The sequence below is a fragment of the Uloborus diversus genome, chromosome 7 (assembly GCF_026930045.1).
Source record: "Uloborus diversus isolate 005 chromosome 7, Udiv.v.3.1, whole genome shotgun sequence".
Taxonomy (NCBI): domain Eukaryota; kingdom Metazoa; phylum Arthropoda; class Arachnida; order Araneae; family Uloboridae; genus Uloborus; species Uloborus diversus.
In genome coordinates this window covers 71,643,592-71,662,899 of record NC_072737.1, presented here as the reverse complement: position 1 = coordinate 71,662,899, position 19,308 = coordinate 71,643,592, and the positions used below count along the sequence as shown (strand labels likewise).

The following is a 19,308-nucleotide window of genomic DNA, read 5'->3' as shown; positions in this document are numbered from 1 at the left end:
ATTTTTTGAAAAATTCTGAAGAAAAAAAGAAAAAAAAACCATTTGAAACAAATATATGGAAGAGCCCAACTTTAAAACACAATATCTCAGCTTGAGCTCAACTGCAGATTCTACTTGTATGCTTAGCACGGCAGTATTCAGGGTGTGGGAGGAAAAAAAACTGGGACAAAGATTGCGTCATCGAATGGAAGTAAAATAATTTCGTCTTAATGAGTGTCTTAATTACTTTTGTCTCTCACTTACATAATAAAAAACCGAGCGTATGTACCCATCTCTCTCTATCTATTTATCTATCTATCTATGTATCTATCTATCTATGTCCGAGTTACTTCTCCCGAACGCCAGTAAACTGACCATCGAGCCAGGTGTGGATGGATTCGTAATTTGCCTGTCTTTATGTTTGGCTATTTAACATAATCGCCTGATAATAATTAGCGGAGATATAAATTAAAAACTATTAACTAGGATACTTAAATTTTGACATAAAATCCCCATTTTTCGAAGGCTTTCCTCCATTCAAATTATAATTCAGTGCTTCATCTCAACTTTCCGCAACAACTCTTTTTATTAAAATTTGTAGCGTGAAGAAAATCATTGAGAAAAACAGATGTGTTGCCTTTTTTTTTCTCTCGAATATGAAGACATAAAATTATGGCTTTTGTTTTGAAGCTTTCCTAGAATCGGGGTATTTAAAATATTTTCTTTTTGGTTTCTTTTTCCCCAATCTGCCACAAAATTTCACTGTTTTTATTATTTTTTTTCCAAGCCTGAATGTTGAACACGCGTCACTTGACGTAAGTTTTATTTTCGAGGTGCACCGACAGAGCCGGGCGACGCAGCTAGTTAGAAAATAATTTACAAAACATCTCCTAGTTTATGAATTGTTTTTAGGTTTTCTTACATTTTTAAGCAAAAAACCTGCTATTTTAAATTTGTTTAACCAAGTAGAATAACAGTTTGTTTGCTTGTTGTGCTTCGGAAAACAGTATTTGATGCGGTGTGCCGTTTCAAGTAGCTTAGAAATGATAGTCGATGTTCGGAAAGTGTACAAAAATGAAGAGTGAACATTTCAGTTTACCGTTAGGTCATCCAGAAGTGAGTTCAATGAAATCCATGGGTTTCCACTAGAGAAGTCGTTCGTAAGATGGGGGAATTTGTGGCTGATAAGTGCGACTAAGGGTGTTATGCGTCAAAGTTTCTAAACTCAAAAACTCTTACCATACATTTAACCTCTTCAACGCTATCCAAAAGTCGCTGAGCAATGAAATCATTTGAACTATAGTTTTCAGATATTCCTTCGATTTCTTCGTGTAGAAATTGTGGCACAAGCAACTTGGACAAACACTTGAACTTTTTAGTGAGAACAATTTAATTATAACACATAAACTGTTAATTGCAAACAAAACTTGTTACTAGTTAATAAACACAACATGAAGATTTCTGTAACGAACTCGCGCGAAATGTGAAAGACTGTTACATACTGCGATAAAATTCTAAAGACTGCCACATATTGATAACAACTGCTGCCACGAGGTGTGTGAGTCCGGCTAATTTATAGAAACTTAACTACTCAGTTCAGTACATAGGCGTTTTCCACAAAGGGTAAAAACAGCTCAAACAGAACTTTTACGAGTTTCAAAGAGTTCAGGCATTCGTATGACTCCAAAGATGCCAGAACGTTTGAGACGGGCAGCAAGTCCATGCAGGAAGAGATACCTTTCACTGATTTACTGTTCAACCAGCTCATAACCCACAGAACAAAATAATTTGGTTTGAAGACTCTCCAAGCACCTTAGAAAATGTTAGATATCGCCAAAACCCGAAGTCAGGCTTGGTCTGAGATGGAATCAGCACAAACGACAAAAAATCTCTAGTTTTTTGTGGATGAGGGCCGTAAAATGAATCAAAAAGTGAACCAGAAGGACATTTTAGAAGTTATTTTACTTCTGTGGGCGTAAGAACACTTCAGCATTGCAGGCTGGACATTTTCCTTTACCTCCACACCGATTCATATGGCCAAAAAGACAAGAGTGGTGCAAGGCGCATTGTTTTTGACATGATATCATCTTTAGAGTGGACGCTCTACTCGCTAGACCTCAATCCCAATTATTACATTGTATGGTCTGTTTTAGAGTCAAAGATCTACCCTATACTACACAGAGGTTTACACTCTCTAAACCAATTGCTTAAAGGGAAATTGCTCAATAGAATTGATTAAAGGCCTTGTGGCGTTTGAATGAAAATTTCACTAAGAAGTTGTACATCCGTATTATTTAAAAAGGGGTCTAGTTTGAAACCAATTAATTTATTGATTGCTAAAGGTCTTCTCATATTGTTTTTTTTTTTTTAAGTGTATGTGTTTTGTTAATTTATTTATTTTTGATAAAGTTATAGGGAAAATTGCTTGCTCGGGTTTTTTATTTGTCGCATCTTGTACATTTGGTTCGCACAGTCAGCAGAAACATAGTTCTGTGATTTAAGTTATACTTGTTTGTTTTATGAAGAAAGAAAATAAATTCTTCACTAAGAATATTGATTGAATTTTTGCTGCAAAAAGTATTAAAGGTTTTTTTTTTTTGATCTATATGCAAATTATATTATCATACAACAACTTGCATTATCAAAGTTAGACATTATTTTAGCATACAAGTAAGGGGTGGGGGAATTGCATCAGAATTTAAGTATGAGAAATTTCTAATTACTTTCTGCTGAAATTTTCAATTAAAACTTCCTGAAAAGTTGAAAAAATTCATTTTCTTTTTTCAATTTTTCGGGAGCAAAAATAAACCCCTTCGATTTAAACGGTTTTTTCCGGATTTTTTCCGAAATTTTCCGTTTTTTTTCTGACTGTTTTCATCTCTATTCTTTGATCACCATTCAGACTACTTTTAAACATAAGTTTTGATGTCAGAGCAAAAACAATAGATTAAATGACGCGTCGGCGTCGCTTCTAAAATTTCGTTTATCAGAAAAAACACTCAAACTTACGAAACATTTTAGATTTTACTCTGTGATGAACAATTAAATGTCTATTTATTAATTTTGTTTTCTCGACCGTCTCAAACCCCCGCGTTGCGGAGTCTGGGGGGATGAAGTTCGATTAAAATATATACGCCTCATCACAGTTCAAAACCCTTAATGAAGCGAGATATTTTTAGTAACTTATCGCAAAAATGTTTTTGTTTTGAAAATAAATTTAAAAATTAAATGCTGCTTTGAATATATATTGTTTACAATGTTATTAATATTATATTGTATTATTAAACTCACCTTTCGTTAGGAGATTGTGTTATGTTGCGACGATCATCCATCTTCTGTTAGTTTTATTACTTTTTCTACTATGACAACGTTTAAAGCGGACCCAAAGAGTAAAGAAACAAAATTTCCCCGACCATACTCGCTTCTGTCGTATGCGCGAACGAAAGGAATGCCAGACGAGAGTTGCGCCGTTACGCGCGTTATGTCACAAATGGGGGGGGGGGGGGTCAAATTACCCTCCCATAAGAAGTTATCACTTCAATAATAAAAACCTCCTAATGCAGACACAAATGCGATATTATAGTTTTATGCCAAAATAAAGTAAATAAAGAAACGATTTTGTCAATTAAATAAATTGAATATTGTGTTGCATAGAGTAGAAAAAATTTAAACATAAATGTTCTGCATGCACTCACAAAAAAATCATTTTCAAATCATATAAAATATTTTCCGTATTTTTCAGTTTTTTAAACATTTTGTTTTTTTTTTTTAATGTTGTGACTAAATATATACTTAAATATTTTTCTGCATTTAGAAATAAATACCTTCTAACGCAGACACGTACATAGTACATGTTAGCAAAAGAAAGTAAATCAAGGTAGTTCTAGGATTTATTTCTACACAAGTAATTAATATTCATCATGGGGCAAATTACCCTGTCGAGTCATCAGTGGGACGAATAATCTGTAATCAGGGGTGGCAAATTTTGCTGCAATCAACCATAATAACTTTATGATGTTCATTTACCGTGTAAACAGAATAAATTTAATATAGTATTGGAACGCTAGTTACTTTAACAAAAGTTCTTAAAAGTACTTAGATCAAGGATTAAAAAATGTCAATCTTATCTTTCACTTTGCTCTAACGCTGTAGATAACCCTAAAAATTCACTGAAAATGGCTGTAGTGTATGCGTAAAACTTCTTAAAAAAAATCCTTTTTAAAATTTCGACACGGGTGTTTTCTGTTTCTGAAATCATGAAATACAGTTACTGGGACGTTTTATTTGACGGGGCATAATACCCCGACTATAACTCTATACCAATGAAAGAAATTTATTTCTGTGTTTTTTAATAATAAAAAATGTACTTAAACTTTCGTGTCGAACTGTACGTAATCTTCCCCTACATTTAGTTTTTCAAAAATACAAGTAGCTTTAAAGTTTTCACTCGGGGGGGGGGGGTTATACTAACTTTGAATAGACCACTGTTTTTCTGGAAATTGCACATTTTACAAATTTTGTCTGTTGCATTATTTCTTGCCAATGATCATTAGTATTTCATAATACAATAACATTAAAATCCCGTCAAGTTCATTGTCACGTTTTATCAAAATTTTGTATTGGTCTCAAAGTTTTTCTCCAGGCAGTATTAAGTTGTGGTATGTACGATTCCAAAAGAAAACGTCATGGAAGTGAATAGCAATATATATATATATATTTTTAATAAAACGAAAAGCATTTTCTTTCTTTTTTTTTTCTTTTTTTTTGTTATTTGGGACTACCTTTACATTTTCGGCCTCGAAAAATCAATAAAGAAAATATTCTTTTTTCTCTACTTGCGTTATCTTTAAATTGTTTGAAAGTTTTGATTTATCAATTATTTTTGTGCGCACAAGTATTAATTTATTTGGTTGAGAACAGCGGTAATTTTAATTACTGACGCTGATTACTTTTTTCCCCCATTAGCATCAAGATGAATTTGGAAGCCGAACATCATGAATATTGTTCTGACCATTTTTCTCCCGACGATATAGTCATTAGCGGAGTTGCCGGCCGATTTCCAACAGTCGACAATGTAGGGCAGCTGAAGGACGCATTATTCAAAAAAATGAACCTCATCGTACCATCTAATGAACGCTATCCGAAAGGTGAATATTGTTGAACAATATAGCTTACGCGTATGAGCATCACTGAAAAATGGAATTAGTATTCTACTAGCTGCATTGCCCGTGTTTGCCAGGTCTACCTTGAAAATAAAAATTTGTGTCATGTGATGTATATTCAGCAATCAGGCTTAAATAAATAAATACAAAAAAACCTCATGCAAAATTTCCCTTCCAAGCAATGACGACAGATATCAAAATACTTTTAAGAAATTAAATCGAAAAACATGGATTTAAAAAGCGTAACCATGGAAACACAAAATAAAATAAGTTTAAAGAATTAAATTGTGAAATAAAATGGTTAATAATTTGAATGGAAATGAGAGTTTTTGAACTTGATTTAAAAAGGCTTGTAACTTTTATTCCTTTCGAGATAGAAGCTTAATTTTTCGACCACAGGTCGAGATAGATCTGGAGTAAAAAATATCGCTTTTCCCAATGGTGTCAAAAAGAAAACTGGGACATTTCCTTCACTTTTTATTGATAGATTTAATGAACAAAGTAGCGCCTAAATTTCAGCTAAGCCTAAAAAAATTCGAGCTAAAAACGCAAATAACTTCCGCCGTAATTAAGTTAGAGCATTGAAACAAGTTTCGTAGAACGCGGAAAATTCTACCCTTTCCAACGATATGTATTATTAATATATGCAAGTAATTTTTCACCTCCATATTTGAGAATTTATGTGAAAATTGGACCCAAATTGAAATAAAAAAAGATTTACTCGTCGATTTTTTTTTTCGAACTGGTCTGCAAACCTTTTCGGAGTAAAATAAAGATGCTGTGAAAATTTCAGCGAAATCGGCCGGGTAGTTCTTGAGTTTTGAGCGTTCAAACAAACAGACGCTTTTTGGAGACTTCATTTTATACTATGTAGAGATTGTGAAAGTGAAGTAAAACGCGAAATTTTTATTCAAATAGTATTTGAGAATATATTGAGAAATTAGAATAAAAATACTTTCACGATCATTGAAAAATAACAATGATCGTTTTCATTACTTGAATAAGTGTTTTTGCATATTTTGCATTGATTTGATTTTTTTTTTCCTCTTACTTCTGCTTTTAAAATTGAACCGTTTGTTTCAAAACCCGGTCAAGCACCAGATTCTAAAATTTCGAGAAAGCATTTTTACCTTTGCATTAAAATTTTTCTAAAAGGATTACAATGCTTTAAGCTAAAATGGATGCATAGTTAGGTATATTTCTTTCAATAAACAATGTTGTAATCATGATTGAATAATTTAATATGCTGATATAGATGTAAAATTAGCAATTTTGTCTCTTGACTGGTTTTTGAAATAAACTATTTAATTATAGAATCTTACGGCAGATAGTGCTTTACATGCTTCTTGTACCTTAAATGTGAAACTTTATGCTTCTTTTTTACAAACCTCATATTTTTACATATTTCAAAATAGTATGATCTGCTCGTACACAGAAGTAAGACGTAAAATATTTTTTTTTTTTAAATTCCAGAATTAAAAAAAAAAAAAGATCTGCTGCGGAAAGCACATTACTTGCTTTTACGTGTAGTATAAAATAACGCAAATTGTTTGAACAGCTAAAAAAAACAAGGAAACACACACTGTAACAAATTTCGGAAACGTTTCTAGATATATCGGAAACGTTTCCGAAATAGTAGGAATCCTTCATCCAATAGCGAACTCCTCAATATTCAGAAAGCTTTTTGTTATTTCAAGATATCTAGAAGCGGAAGTGATGACGCAACGCTTCGAAACCTATTTCATCCTTCCAACCAGGCGCCAATGAGTCGGAAATAACGAGAACTTCTTTTTTTTCTTATCTATGGTTGCTGCAGTCAGCAACTGTGTAGCATTGGATTGCTTGTTATTTCGTGTCTAGAGAGTAGTAAAATGTGTCGAAACTAATTTTACGCCTTTGCATTTTGGACTGCCCTTGATTTTTTAGACGATGTACGCAGCTATTAAGTTAGTTAATAACCATTTGCTTCTTTACAATTTCCAATGCGACCATAATTAGATATATATTGTGCGTTCAAGCGTGAATAGTTTCAACACCCGTGTTTATACTTAATGAAACGAAACCCTTTGGATTACTTATTCAGTTGTAATGGAGGTACTTAGATTTTCTTCCGCTCATGTTCACTTGTAAGTATTAATGAATATTTTAAAACATGTTGTTATATACATTTATATTTTTGTTGATTTGCATTTGATGAGGCTCCAATTGTAACTGTTTTTGGGTTTATCGAATTAATTTAAAGTTATCCTACATATACCTATGTGCGCGGTGTACTATTTGTTGTAACCAACTGAAACTGATTAATTACGCAAAAGAAGTAAGATTTATATTTGAGAAGCAATCACAAAAAAGTTATTTCGAAATACTTGGATGTACATACATTTTGGTTCAAAAAGAAAAAAAAATCAATTGTTTAATTCATTAGAAATATGGTAATGCAAATATTTTCTAGTATTGTAATATGCTTCACAAAAAATGTGCCGGTATAATTTATCTTTTTTTATTATAATTTATTCATTCATTTAAAAATATTTATACCATTAGAAAATGACCATGTTATCTATTAGTAAGAACATAGTTATGAAATTAATTCATCTGCTTATTCATTTTGTTAAATGTGGTTAACAATAAAAAAATTCCTTGACATTAGTTCCGAAAATAACATTTCCTTCGTGGATATACTAGTTTAATGTAGGACAGTCAGGAGGAATGAGTCAGTGGCAAAAATGGAACAGCTGCATTTACATGCTGAAATAAAAAGTAATATTATTTCATGTCATTGTTTTAAAAGTGATCAGTTTTTAAATACTATGTTATTAATATGCAATGCACATATGGTGAGAGACTGTGCCATTGACATTTTCAAGGGGTTGCTTTTTTTAAGGTGGGGGGCGCTTTATATCATTTTATGGGTGCACCATCACTCTTATGGTGTGGGGGGGGGACTCTCGTATATATGAAATGGAATAATCATGTAATAGAGTTCAATGTTTTAATAAATAAAATATATAATGCATTTTGCGCACACTCTAAAAATAAAATCAGTAACCTATTTTGATTAAGTATCTATATTTGTGATAAACTGGAAAAGGGCAAGAACAGAAGAATAAACCCGAATGGTTCCAGCAGGGGGACTTTGGTGTCATATTTAAATTCATCAATTTCTCTGTTGGTACTTTTCGGTACACTTTGTTCGTCAAAGAAATTGACTTAACGTGAACGAATTTCGGAACGCAAAGTGTAGGTAAGTTCTGTCAAATTTTATCCGAAAATAAAAGCTATCAAGTTTGATACAAGATATGTTTTTAAGTTCTGCATTAAAAATACAATATGTTGATAATTTTGTCTTGAAAATATTGAGAGAAAAACTGAAGTTTAATATTGTTTATCAAACAATCCCACTTTTGAGAAAGTACTCCCCTTCCCTCCCCCGACGATTTTGTGATTATGAATGAAACTACTATATTATTTCATAAATTTTCAAAAATTTATAACTGTGCATATGTTATGCTGTTAACCATGCTATTTGTCATTAGAAATTCAGAAAAAAAAAATCCACGAATGATTCTAAAATTGCTTGTTTCATTGCTCTTAGATATGAAAGAATTGAAACTGATATGGCATGCAATGCTATAGTAAAGAATTATTTTTTAGAAAAAATCACGGAAAAAGGATTCCGAAATTCTCAGAAACGTTTTTGAAAATTGTTTGGAGAATTCCGAAATACTCGGAAACGTTTTCGAAACTTTCATGAACCACAGCTGCACAGAATACTCAGAAACATTTCTGGAAATTACGGAAAGAGGATTCCGAAATACTCAGAAACATTTCTGAAAATTATAGAACGAGGATTCCAAAATACTCAGAAACATTTCTGGAAATTATAGAAAGAGGATTCCGAAATACTCAGACACGTTTCTGGACATTACAGAAAGAGGATTCCGAAATACTCAGACACGTTTCCGGACATTACAGAAAGAGAATTCCGAAATACTCAGAAACGTTTTTGAAAATTTCATGAACCGCAGCTGCACGATATACTCAGAAACGTTTCCGAATTTTTTTTACAGTGCATGAAATGGTTTTCTCCCCTAGTTTGTCGTGAATCGAAGCAAAAAAGCGTTTTACAGATATTAGCACAAGATAGAAATTGGGGCACATGTGAACAAGCCTGGGGCTCGTGTGAACACGATTGAAAAATGCAGGAAAAGCATCATATTTCAACGAAAATATCTTCAATATTAAACATATACTTGTATGCCAATTACATTGCAGGGTTTGTAACCTATATTGAGTCAGATTATTGTGCAGAAAGTGTGTCATTACGAAAATAATTTTTCGGAACTATATAACTCTGCTCACAGTGAAATTTTAAAGTTTTGCAATATGTTCAGATTACTCGATAGAGACAAGAAAAAAACTTATAAGACTATATACTGCATAGAATATTTTATAGTGTAAAGATTATTGCTATACAGGGTGAGTTCGATCGAATCTGCCATACGAAAGGGGGTGATAGAAGAGCCCAAGCGGAGCATAGAACCACCCATTATCGTGTCCAATCCTTAACCGTAACCGAGTTTTGGTAAATTTAAGGAAAATGAGTAAAAAAACAAAATTCTGAGAAAACGACTGATTTCTGAAATTCCTGTAGGACCTACAAAGAAAATAAGTACATATTTGGAAAGAGCAGACTAAATCCTACAAAATGATACCTTTCGCGTTAAGATAGTCGCATTTTACTGAGAGCTACAAGCTTTGAAACATTGGACACACTCAGAATTAAAATGGTGCCAACGTTTTTAATCGACATTTTCAAAAACAACCGTAAGAGCTACAATCAGGCAAATCTACCAAAAACTGGCCTATTTTATTGGCTTTCAGATGATACAACAACAAATCATATTGGGCCTTAAGTTCAGCTGAAAGTCAGGCTTTTGTTTGAAACAGTGTAAAAATCTGCATTCGTTAAAAAAGGAAAACCAGCAAAGAGTCGCACTTTTCTGTTTTGAATTTTCTGTTTCACGATAGCATGTTGCTTTCTTTGTTTAAGAAAATGATATTTTTATATAAAAATAATAGTTTTAACATTTAATTTAGAGAAAAAACACATGAGATAACGATTCGTAGAAATAAAAGAAGCATTACTTTCCCGTGCTTTTCACAAAGGGAAAATCAATAACAAAAAAATGTTACACCAACATCGATTAGTACATTTAATAAACCTGCAAAATTTACAATAGCTGCTGAAATTGGTCGCCGCCACATCTGATACACGCTCTTGCCCTTTTGCGAACGGAAACAACCGTTGCTCTTAGAGAAATTTCATTTCTTAGTTTCCCTACTGCTTCAACAAGCCGGTCGCTCAATTCTTTCAAACTTGCTACTTCTGTTTTGTAAACTTCTTGTTTTAAGAATCCCTAAACAAAGAAGTCCACTGGCGTCAGGTCTGGGGATCTAGGGGGCCAAGGGATGGGGCCCATACGACCAATCCATTGGGGATACTGTTCAGTTAGAAATTCCCGAACGGCATTTGAAGAATGTGCAGGGGCTCCATCGTGTTGGAAAATGATTTCTGCCCTCTCCTGAACAGGAATAGCATCAAGAAGGTCAGGCAAGTGATGTTCAATGAACTCTAAATATGTGTTTTCTTTTAGGTTACCTCGAAACACATACGGACCAATTAAATGATCTCCTATTACGCCAATCCAAACATTTATGCTGAATCGAGTTTGGAATGATGAGTTTTGGGTTAAGAAAGGATTATGTTCAGTATAATGATGCCAGTTATGCAAATATATGATGCCCCCTCTAGTGAACAACGACTCATCTGTCCACAATATCTTTCTTAGAAAATGGTGATCTTCCGTGTCTCGGGCTAGTAGCCATCTGCAAAATGTTACCCGCTTTTCTAAATCTGAATTGCGCAGTTCTTGTACTAGAGTAAAATGATACGGGTGATACTTGTTTTGGTGCAATGTTTTCATCACTTTACGTTGTGATAGTCCACCTTCTGCAGCAATCGAGCGTGAACTCACACTTTGGTTTTCCACTACTCGGTCCAGCACATACTCCTCAACATTGGCAGAACGGTGATCCTGGCCCCTCTCGAACAACGTACCAAATGAACCTGTCTCTCTGAGCTTTCGATGTATAGAGGCAAACACATCTATTAGATGCAGAACGATTTGGGTAACGGAGCCGGTATTCTTTCTCGGCTCTGCGAGCATTACCATCACAAAATCCGTACACAAAATGCATATCAGCATACTCTTCGTTAAAAAATCGAGACATACCCAAAAATCGAGAAAAGATTATAGCAACTTATCTTTAGAAACTTTAACGAAAACTTTCAAAAACTAAAAACACTCTCTCTACTGACTTACTGTAAAAAGAATCATAATTCTAGCAATTTTCAAAACACATTTACAAAATATCAGAAAGAAGCAAACGATACATAAAATATTATGACAAATTAATAATTCTGTTTAGTTTTTATCATTAATTGTTTTGTTAAACAAATGCTTTTTATTTTCAGACGATATTTTTCACAATCATAAATCGTAATCGAAAGTCTTTTGATGGGTCTGTATACGTTTTAAGGTCTTATAATGCAAGAAGCTCATATTTAGAGTTCATTGAACATCATTTGTCTGACCTTCTTGATACTATTCCTGTTCAGGAGAGAGCGGAAATCATTTTCCAACACGATGGAGCCCTTGCACATTCTTCAAATGCCGTTCGGGAATTTCTAACTGAACAGTATCCCCAATGGATTGGTTGTATGGGCCCCATCCCTTGCCCCCCCTTGATCTCCAGACCTGACGCCAGTGGACTTCTTTGTTTGGGGATTCTTAAAACAAGAAGTTTACAAAACAGAAGTAGCAAGTTTGCAAGGATTGAGCGACCGGCTTGCTGAAGCAGTAGGGAAACTAAGGAATGAAATTTCTTTAAGAGCAACCGTTGTTTCCGTTCGCAAAAGGGCAAGAGCGTGTATCAGGTGTGGCGGTGACCAATTTCAGCAGCTATTGCAAATTTTGAAGGTTTATTAAATGTACTAATTGAAGTTGGTGTAACATTTTTTGTTCTTGATTTTCCCTTTGTGAAAAGCACGGGAAAGTAATGCTTCTTTTATTTCTACGAATCGTTATCTCGTGTGTTTTTTCTTTTTATTAAACTGTTAAAACTATTATTTTTATATAAAAATATCATTTTCTTAAACAAAGAAAGCAACATGCTATCGTGAAACAGAAAATTCAAAACAGAAAAGTGCGACTCTTCGCTGGTTTTCCTTTTTTTAACGAATGCAGATTTTTACACTGTTTCAAACAAAAGCCTGATTTTCAGCTGAACATGAAGCCCAATATGATTTGTTGTTGTATCATCTGAAAGCTAATGGAATGGGCCAGTTTTTGGTAGATTTGCCCGATTGTAGCTCTTACGGTTGTTTTTGAAAATGTCGATTAAAAATGTTGGCACCATTTTAATTCTGAGTGTGTCCAATATTTCAAAGCTTGTAGCTCTCGGTGAAATGCGACTATCTTAATGCGAAAGGTATCATTTTGTAGGATTTAGTCTGCTCTTTCGAAATATGTACTTATTTTCCTTGTATGTCCTACAAGAATTTCAGAAATCGGCCGTTTTCTCAGAATTTTGTGTTTTTACTCATTTTCCTTAAATTTACCAAAACTCGGTTACGGTTAAGGATTGGACACGATAATGGGTGGTTCTATGCTCCACTTGGGCTCATCTATCACCCCCTTTCGTATGGCAGATTCGATCGAACTCACCCTGTATATTGCGTTCAAGCTTCATACAGAATCAGATGATGAGCTTTTAAATTATTTCAATTTTAATTTTTTAATAATTATAAGCATTTTGTCCGTTTGTTTTATGTAAGTATTATACAACACTAAACTCTTGACCAACTATAAAATTTACAAATAATTTTTAAAAAAAATAGTAAATAATAATAAAAATAAATAAATTAATATTTAATAATAATAATATCAATTAAAAATAAATGTTTTAAATTTTGCAGAAAAGTAATAATTATAAATATTTACACATTTTTAAACTCTTATAATACTCTACACTAATATTAATATTACAGAGAGGACATGGGAACTGTTTCCACGTGCTCTTAAATGTAGTGTTTACAAACACCCCATCATCTATTTTAGACTTGCAGTAAATAAGAATTCTTAGTTAAATTAATTAAATAAACATTGTCATAATTTTACTTGAATGTTTATAATTTGTAATAATTTTTTGTAGTTTATTAGCTAGCTTAAAATATGTTTTTGCGTGAAGAAGAATGTGATAAAAATACCAAGAAAGAGGACTGATACTGCCATTACTTTTTTGCTTGATGTTATCCTTGTAAAACATACCATGTTCATATGTGCCCCCTTTTCCCCTATTCCTATTTCATGAGAGTTTGAAATACAGTTCTTTCAGTAAAGAGCCGAAGGAGCTAGCCGACTGTGTCTCGGAGGCTTTGCTTTAGATAAATTGTTAAACGAGTTAATCTTTAAAAGTAGCAGTTAGATAGGATTTTTATGCCGTTTCTTTCCCCTCCCGACGCCAGCGTGATATAAGAAACATAGCTTAAAAGGCAACTAATAGAGTAACAAAAATTAACAATTGAAGTTACACACAAAAAAACAAAAAACTGACTATCATTTGCAGAGGTGCTACATGTTAATAATATAAGCACTCTTTTTTCTTTCAAAGTAAAACAAAAAGTCAGAATATAGCAGCACAGCTTCATGCTATTTAATGACTTAATTGTTTTCCAGGTACTCTCAAGCTTCCTTTTAGTTCTTCGGGCATTATAAACGATGTTGATAAATTCGACAATGAGTTCTTTGGTATTTCTTCAGAATGTACGCACCTCATGGATCCATCTCTAAGGAAAACAATTGAAGTATGCTACGAAGCCATTTTTGATTCAGGTAAATATTGAATTTTAATTTATTTACAAGTAAATGCAGAACATTAATTTCGAAACATGTTCTCGTTTAAGTTTTCTTACTTCGTAATTTCCAAGCACTGGACAACAATAAGTAACAACTGAAAAGTTGTGGAAATCAAAATCTGTTTCTTTTATTCTTCTCATAAACAGTCCATTATATATTTTAAATACATAAAATATGTAAAAAAAAAAAAAAAAAAACTCAAGAGGCACTGCCCCCTCGAGAGGATAAGATGATCTTGATATGGCAACATATATATATATATCATTATCCCTTATACCAGATATGTGAATAATTACTGAGATTCAATTCAGTTCTGAGAATCGTTTATGTCAAACCCTTCGCACGAGTTATGCTTAAAACTATTCTGTGAAAGTTTCGACAAGTGTATATTTGACAAATTCATGGGCAGGGGAAGGGTATGCAGGGGATGTCCTTTCATCTCCATGCTTTTAATAAGTAAATAAATAAAATAACTTTTTTAGCAAGATTATTATTTATTTCAATTATAGTAAGAATACAATATTTTTAAATTTTATGATTTTTTAAGCTATTAATAGTAAATAAATACAATTAAATTCATTCTAAACAAAGTATAAACTTCAAAGTACATCACTTGTAACGTCTTGAAGACCACGCTTTATTTCCAAAATGAAACAGTTAAATTACTTTTAATATAAAAAAAACCGGCTTCAAAAAATCCCTAGGAACTAAAAATCAAAAAATTACCGATTATACACTTACGTACTATTTCCTACCCAAACCTAGAAATGAAATTTATTTTACAATTCCAGTACAAAAATCAACTAAACTAAACACACAATTATAAAATAAACACTGATTTTAATTACTATACGATGAATTATTTTAAATATCTAACTAATTATATACGATCTCTTAATTTTTAATAACCTTTTGAAGTCGGGGTCTCCTATAATTACTACTTAACGTAACTGACAACCCTCCAAATCCTGAATTAAACACTAATTTTTCTAAACACAAAATTTGTCTTTGAAACTAAATCTACTCAGTTACGTTTAGGCAGTAGTTTGTAGGAGACTCCGACTTCTAAAGGATATTAAAAATTAAGAGATCGTGTATAATTATTAAGGTATTAAAAATAATTCATCGTGTAGTGATTAAAACTAGTGTTTATTTTATAATTGGGTGTTTTGTTTAGTTTATTTTTGTACTGGAAATGTAAAATAAATTTCATTTCTAGGTTTGGGTAAGAAATAGTATGTAAGTGTAATCGGCTATTTTTTTATTTATAGTTCCTAGGTGTTTTTCAAAGGCGGTTTTTTAATTTAAAAGTAATTTATTTTTTGTTTTTTAGTGGTGTAAATATAAAATAAGTTCGTACGGCAGAGTATGTGGTATACGACGTTGAGGCCTTTCTTACGCGCATCTCGAGTAAGAAAGCGTCGAACACATGAGTCTGAAAACAACTAAGATGAGCAAGATAGAGAAAGAAACAGACGACAGCGTCTCGGTGACTTCCGACGACTGTAAAGCAAGACTTTTTCAAATGCGCAACTATGTACAAAAAAAATTACGTTTTCATCATTAGTTATATTTTATTAAAGTTTGATTTCCGAAAGAAAATGCAAGAGCCACTAAAAAAACAGCAGAAATTCGCTTTATGGTTAAAATTGTAAATTGTAAATTTTAAAATTTTTATATTGTAAATTATATTTCACAACGATACGTATTACACAACCATCAATAAAGCTGTCATAGATTTAGGAAAGAAGAACTTTGCGAAAGGACGAGTATACATAACTCTCAGCAGAGTCAAGACTTGAAGTAATAGCCTGATCTGACTTAGAACCCTTTAAACTTTTAACTAAACCTCACGATGAACGAGCATTAGCATAAATACAACAATTGATACATCTCATTTCTGATGAAAAGTAGACTGGATTCAGTATTTAGTTAGAACCATTTAAATGTTTACGATTTCCCAAACTACAAATAAACAGTAAATTGCAAGTCGTAAAATTGTAAATTATAAATTGTAACATTGTAAGTTGTAAAATTGTAAATTATAAATTGTAACATTGTAAGTTGTAAAATTGTAAATTGTAATTTATGTTTCACAAGAATACTGTCATGTAACTCGTGATAAAAGTCTCATGGTTCTTCAAATGCCCACATAAAAGATGAAGATAAAAAATTAAACTAGAATGAAATTTATGTTTGCTTCAGAGAATCCTTGATTCAAAATTTTCATTATGATTACTCTTAATAATAATTTAGCACTTTCTTTCACTATGGGTAAAGAAAACACATACCTTTGTTTTATGACATTTTTTTAAACAATGGGTTTTATATTTAATCGTTTGTGAAATTGCATGAAATTTATTGTTTTTTACCCATAAATTTTCTCTAAAGAGCAAATAGGGTAAATCAAAGAATTGGAACCTTAGAGTAAAGTTAGTCCACCCCTTATCCGCTAAAAAAAGAAAAAAAATCACAAAAACGGTTCTCTAAGTGAGACGATATACAAGGTTAATAAAGTAGAAATCACTTTAAATCTGAATATTTAAAGAGTGCCCTCAATTTCATCAACCCCGAACTTGATTACCATTAGACCACCGGGGAAGTATACCGTTTCAAAAAAAAAAAAAAGAATTTTCCTCATCGATACAGGCAGGGGCGTGCACAGAAATTTTGGGGCCCGTCACAAATGACTTTTTCGATCCCTCTCCATATTGTTTACCCCTAGTTAAAAAAATATAGGGCTCTCTTCATTCGCAAGCCCGGGCCAACAGGTGTTCCCCCCCCCTCTGTGCACGCCCTTGGGTACAGGTAGAGTTCAGAACCTCCTCCCTTTTTTGAAGCCTGCTAATTAGTATAACTCTAATTTCAAATTAAACTGGTGGCTGTGAAATAGTAAATCTAGAATTCTAGTTAAACTTGAGAAATCAGACACCAGTTACAACATATTATTAAAGAATATAAATTAAATCATCGAGGGAGGGGTTTTCTGTATTCAATTATCCTTGGATTGAACACTAAATATGTTTAAAAAGTGAAACATTAAAAGAAAAAACATTTTAATGACTAAATAAAGTTATTTTAGTTTTAAATAATATTAAGGTTATTGATTCAGCTATTAAAATAGCAAAATTTATTTAATTTACTGCTTTTCAACGTAGTAAAACATTAGTAACACCAATAATTAAAAATTAACAGGCGGCGTCGCGAAAATTAATCATTCACATGCCGAGAGAATTAAATATCGTTCAAGACAAAGGCAAAACCATAGCTATGAAAATACACCGATCACAACAAAATAAAAAGATCTACGTAGCCATTACGTGTAAAACCTTAATTTTTTCGGATTTCTCCGGGACCCCTAGTTCCAAACAAAAAAAAAAGTTTTCAAATCGGTTCAGTAGTCTTGGAATAATACGAAAACATACATAAAAAGCCGCAAGACGAAATCATAACCTCCTTTTTTGAAGTCTGTTAAAAAAATAATTAAAAAAAATAACATTATTTCTTATGCTTATTTTATCAATTTCAGTGACTTAAAGTAGTACTTTGACTGAAGAAAACAACCCCATTGAGAAATTGGTGTGGTCGTCAAACTCTTGGCTAGAATGATTTTATTTTGGACAACATGTTGCTTTGTGCTAACCCGATGCAAATAGATATTTCCCAACTCTTTCTTTACGTATGCAAAGGAAATACATTTTTCGCAATGGCATTGAAAACAAAAAAATTGACTCCAACGGATAAAAATCGCCAATTATCCAATTTTCGAAGTCTTTCCGTATGAAATGAAGCATCAAAACTCAGTTTATACGTAAAGCTTCTATGTGAACACAATATTACTTATAAAACGTCTACTATTATTGAGTAAGTTGCTTCTTCGTCATTAGAAATATAAATTTCCAAGTATCAAATGAATTAACACAACTCGTGGCAACATCGAAAACACTGAACGTCGCAATAATACTAGTACATTTTTTTTAAAAAAAGGTGGTCTTTGAGATTTGTTTATGGTTAAGGGCGGTGCATAACTAATGTTACACTTTTCAACATTTTCGACACTCTCCCCCTTTTGTCACAAATTTTCGCACTTCACCATACCTCATCTTCTTTTAGTCACATGTCACGCTGTTTTTCATAACGTTCCTGTTAAAAAAAGGCTTGTTGTCACGTTTTACCCACTGTATGTTCCTCTTGTCATTTCTTTCCTCTCCCTTGTCCCAAACGGTCACTATTTCGTGAACACCACCTAAACACGGAACCTTATTCGTGGACAGCCCCTGTTTTGTGGTAACCGTATGCAAATATGTAGCTCCCTACTTTTTGTTTAAGTATGTAAAGAAAAAACATTTCTCGCGCTGCAATTGGTGCCAAATATTTGACGCCAATAAATGAAGAGCGCCAATATCCCAATTATCAAAATCTCCTGGAATAAAAGGATCCTGCAAAACTCAGATTACACCTAAAACTTCTGCATGAACAATATTTCTTCTAAAATGTTAGATATTATTGAAAATGTTGCCTTGACCTCTTCCATTAAAAACATAAAATTTCAAACAGTCAAATGAACGAAACCTACATGCTACATTAAAAATTGTCCATTCAAAAACACTGGACATCGCAATAATAGGGCTATTTTATTTAAAAAATCGTCTTTGTGATTTTTTTACGGTTCAGGGAATAACTGACTAATGCCATTTTCAAAATTTTTGATTTATCTCCCCCTTTTGTCACAATGTTTCACAGTTCACCATACCCCCTGTTCCCTTTGCCACATGTCATACTGTTTTAAATAAACGTTCTTATAAAAAAAAAAAAAAAGGTTTGATGTCACATTTTCCCCATTGTGTGTCCCTCTTGTCATTTATTTCCTCCCTCTTGTCCTGAACGGTTAATTTAATGAACCCCACCTTAAAGAGGAACTTCATTCGTAGTCAGCTCCTTGCAAATAGAAATTTCTCTCTTTTTTTTTTTTTTTTTTTTTTTTACGAATGGAAAAGAAAAATATTTCTTGAGCTGGTATTGGTGCCAAAAATTTGATGCCAATGGAAAAAGTTCGCGAATTTCACACTTATGGAAGTCTTCCTCAATGAAATGATACCGCAAAATTCCTTTAATACGTAAAACTTCTGTTTAAACAATATTCTTTGTATAAGTAGGCATGTCCTTTGCCGTTAAATATAAAATTT

The 19,308-nt window shown here is 32.6% G+C and overlaps 1 protein-coding gene across 1 annotated transcript in view; it reads left to right on the top strand.

The window, feature by feature from the left end:
- The window catches only part of LOC129226004 (fatty acid synthase-like), an 81,412-nt gene that overhangs the window by 12,057 nt on the left and 50,047 nt on the right, over positions 1-19,308 (top strand). Inside the window, exons 2-3 of the mRNA XM_054860579.1 lie at positions 4,945-5,126; positions 13,943-14,098. Of these exons, the coding sequence (XP_054716554.1) occupies positions 4,952-5,126; positions 13,943-14,098 (331 nt within the window). The 5' untranslated portion in view covers positions 4,945-4,951. The remainder of the gene's footprint in view (positions 1-4,944; positions 5,127-13,942; positions 14,099-19,308) is intronic.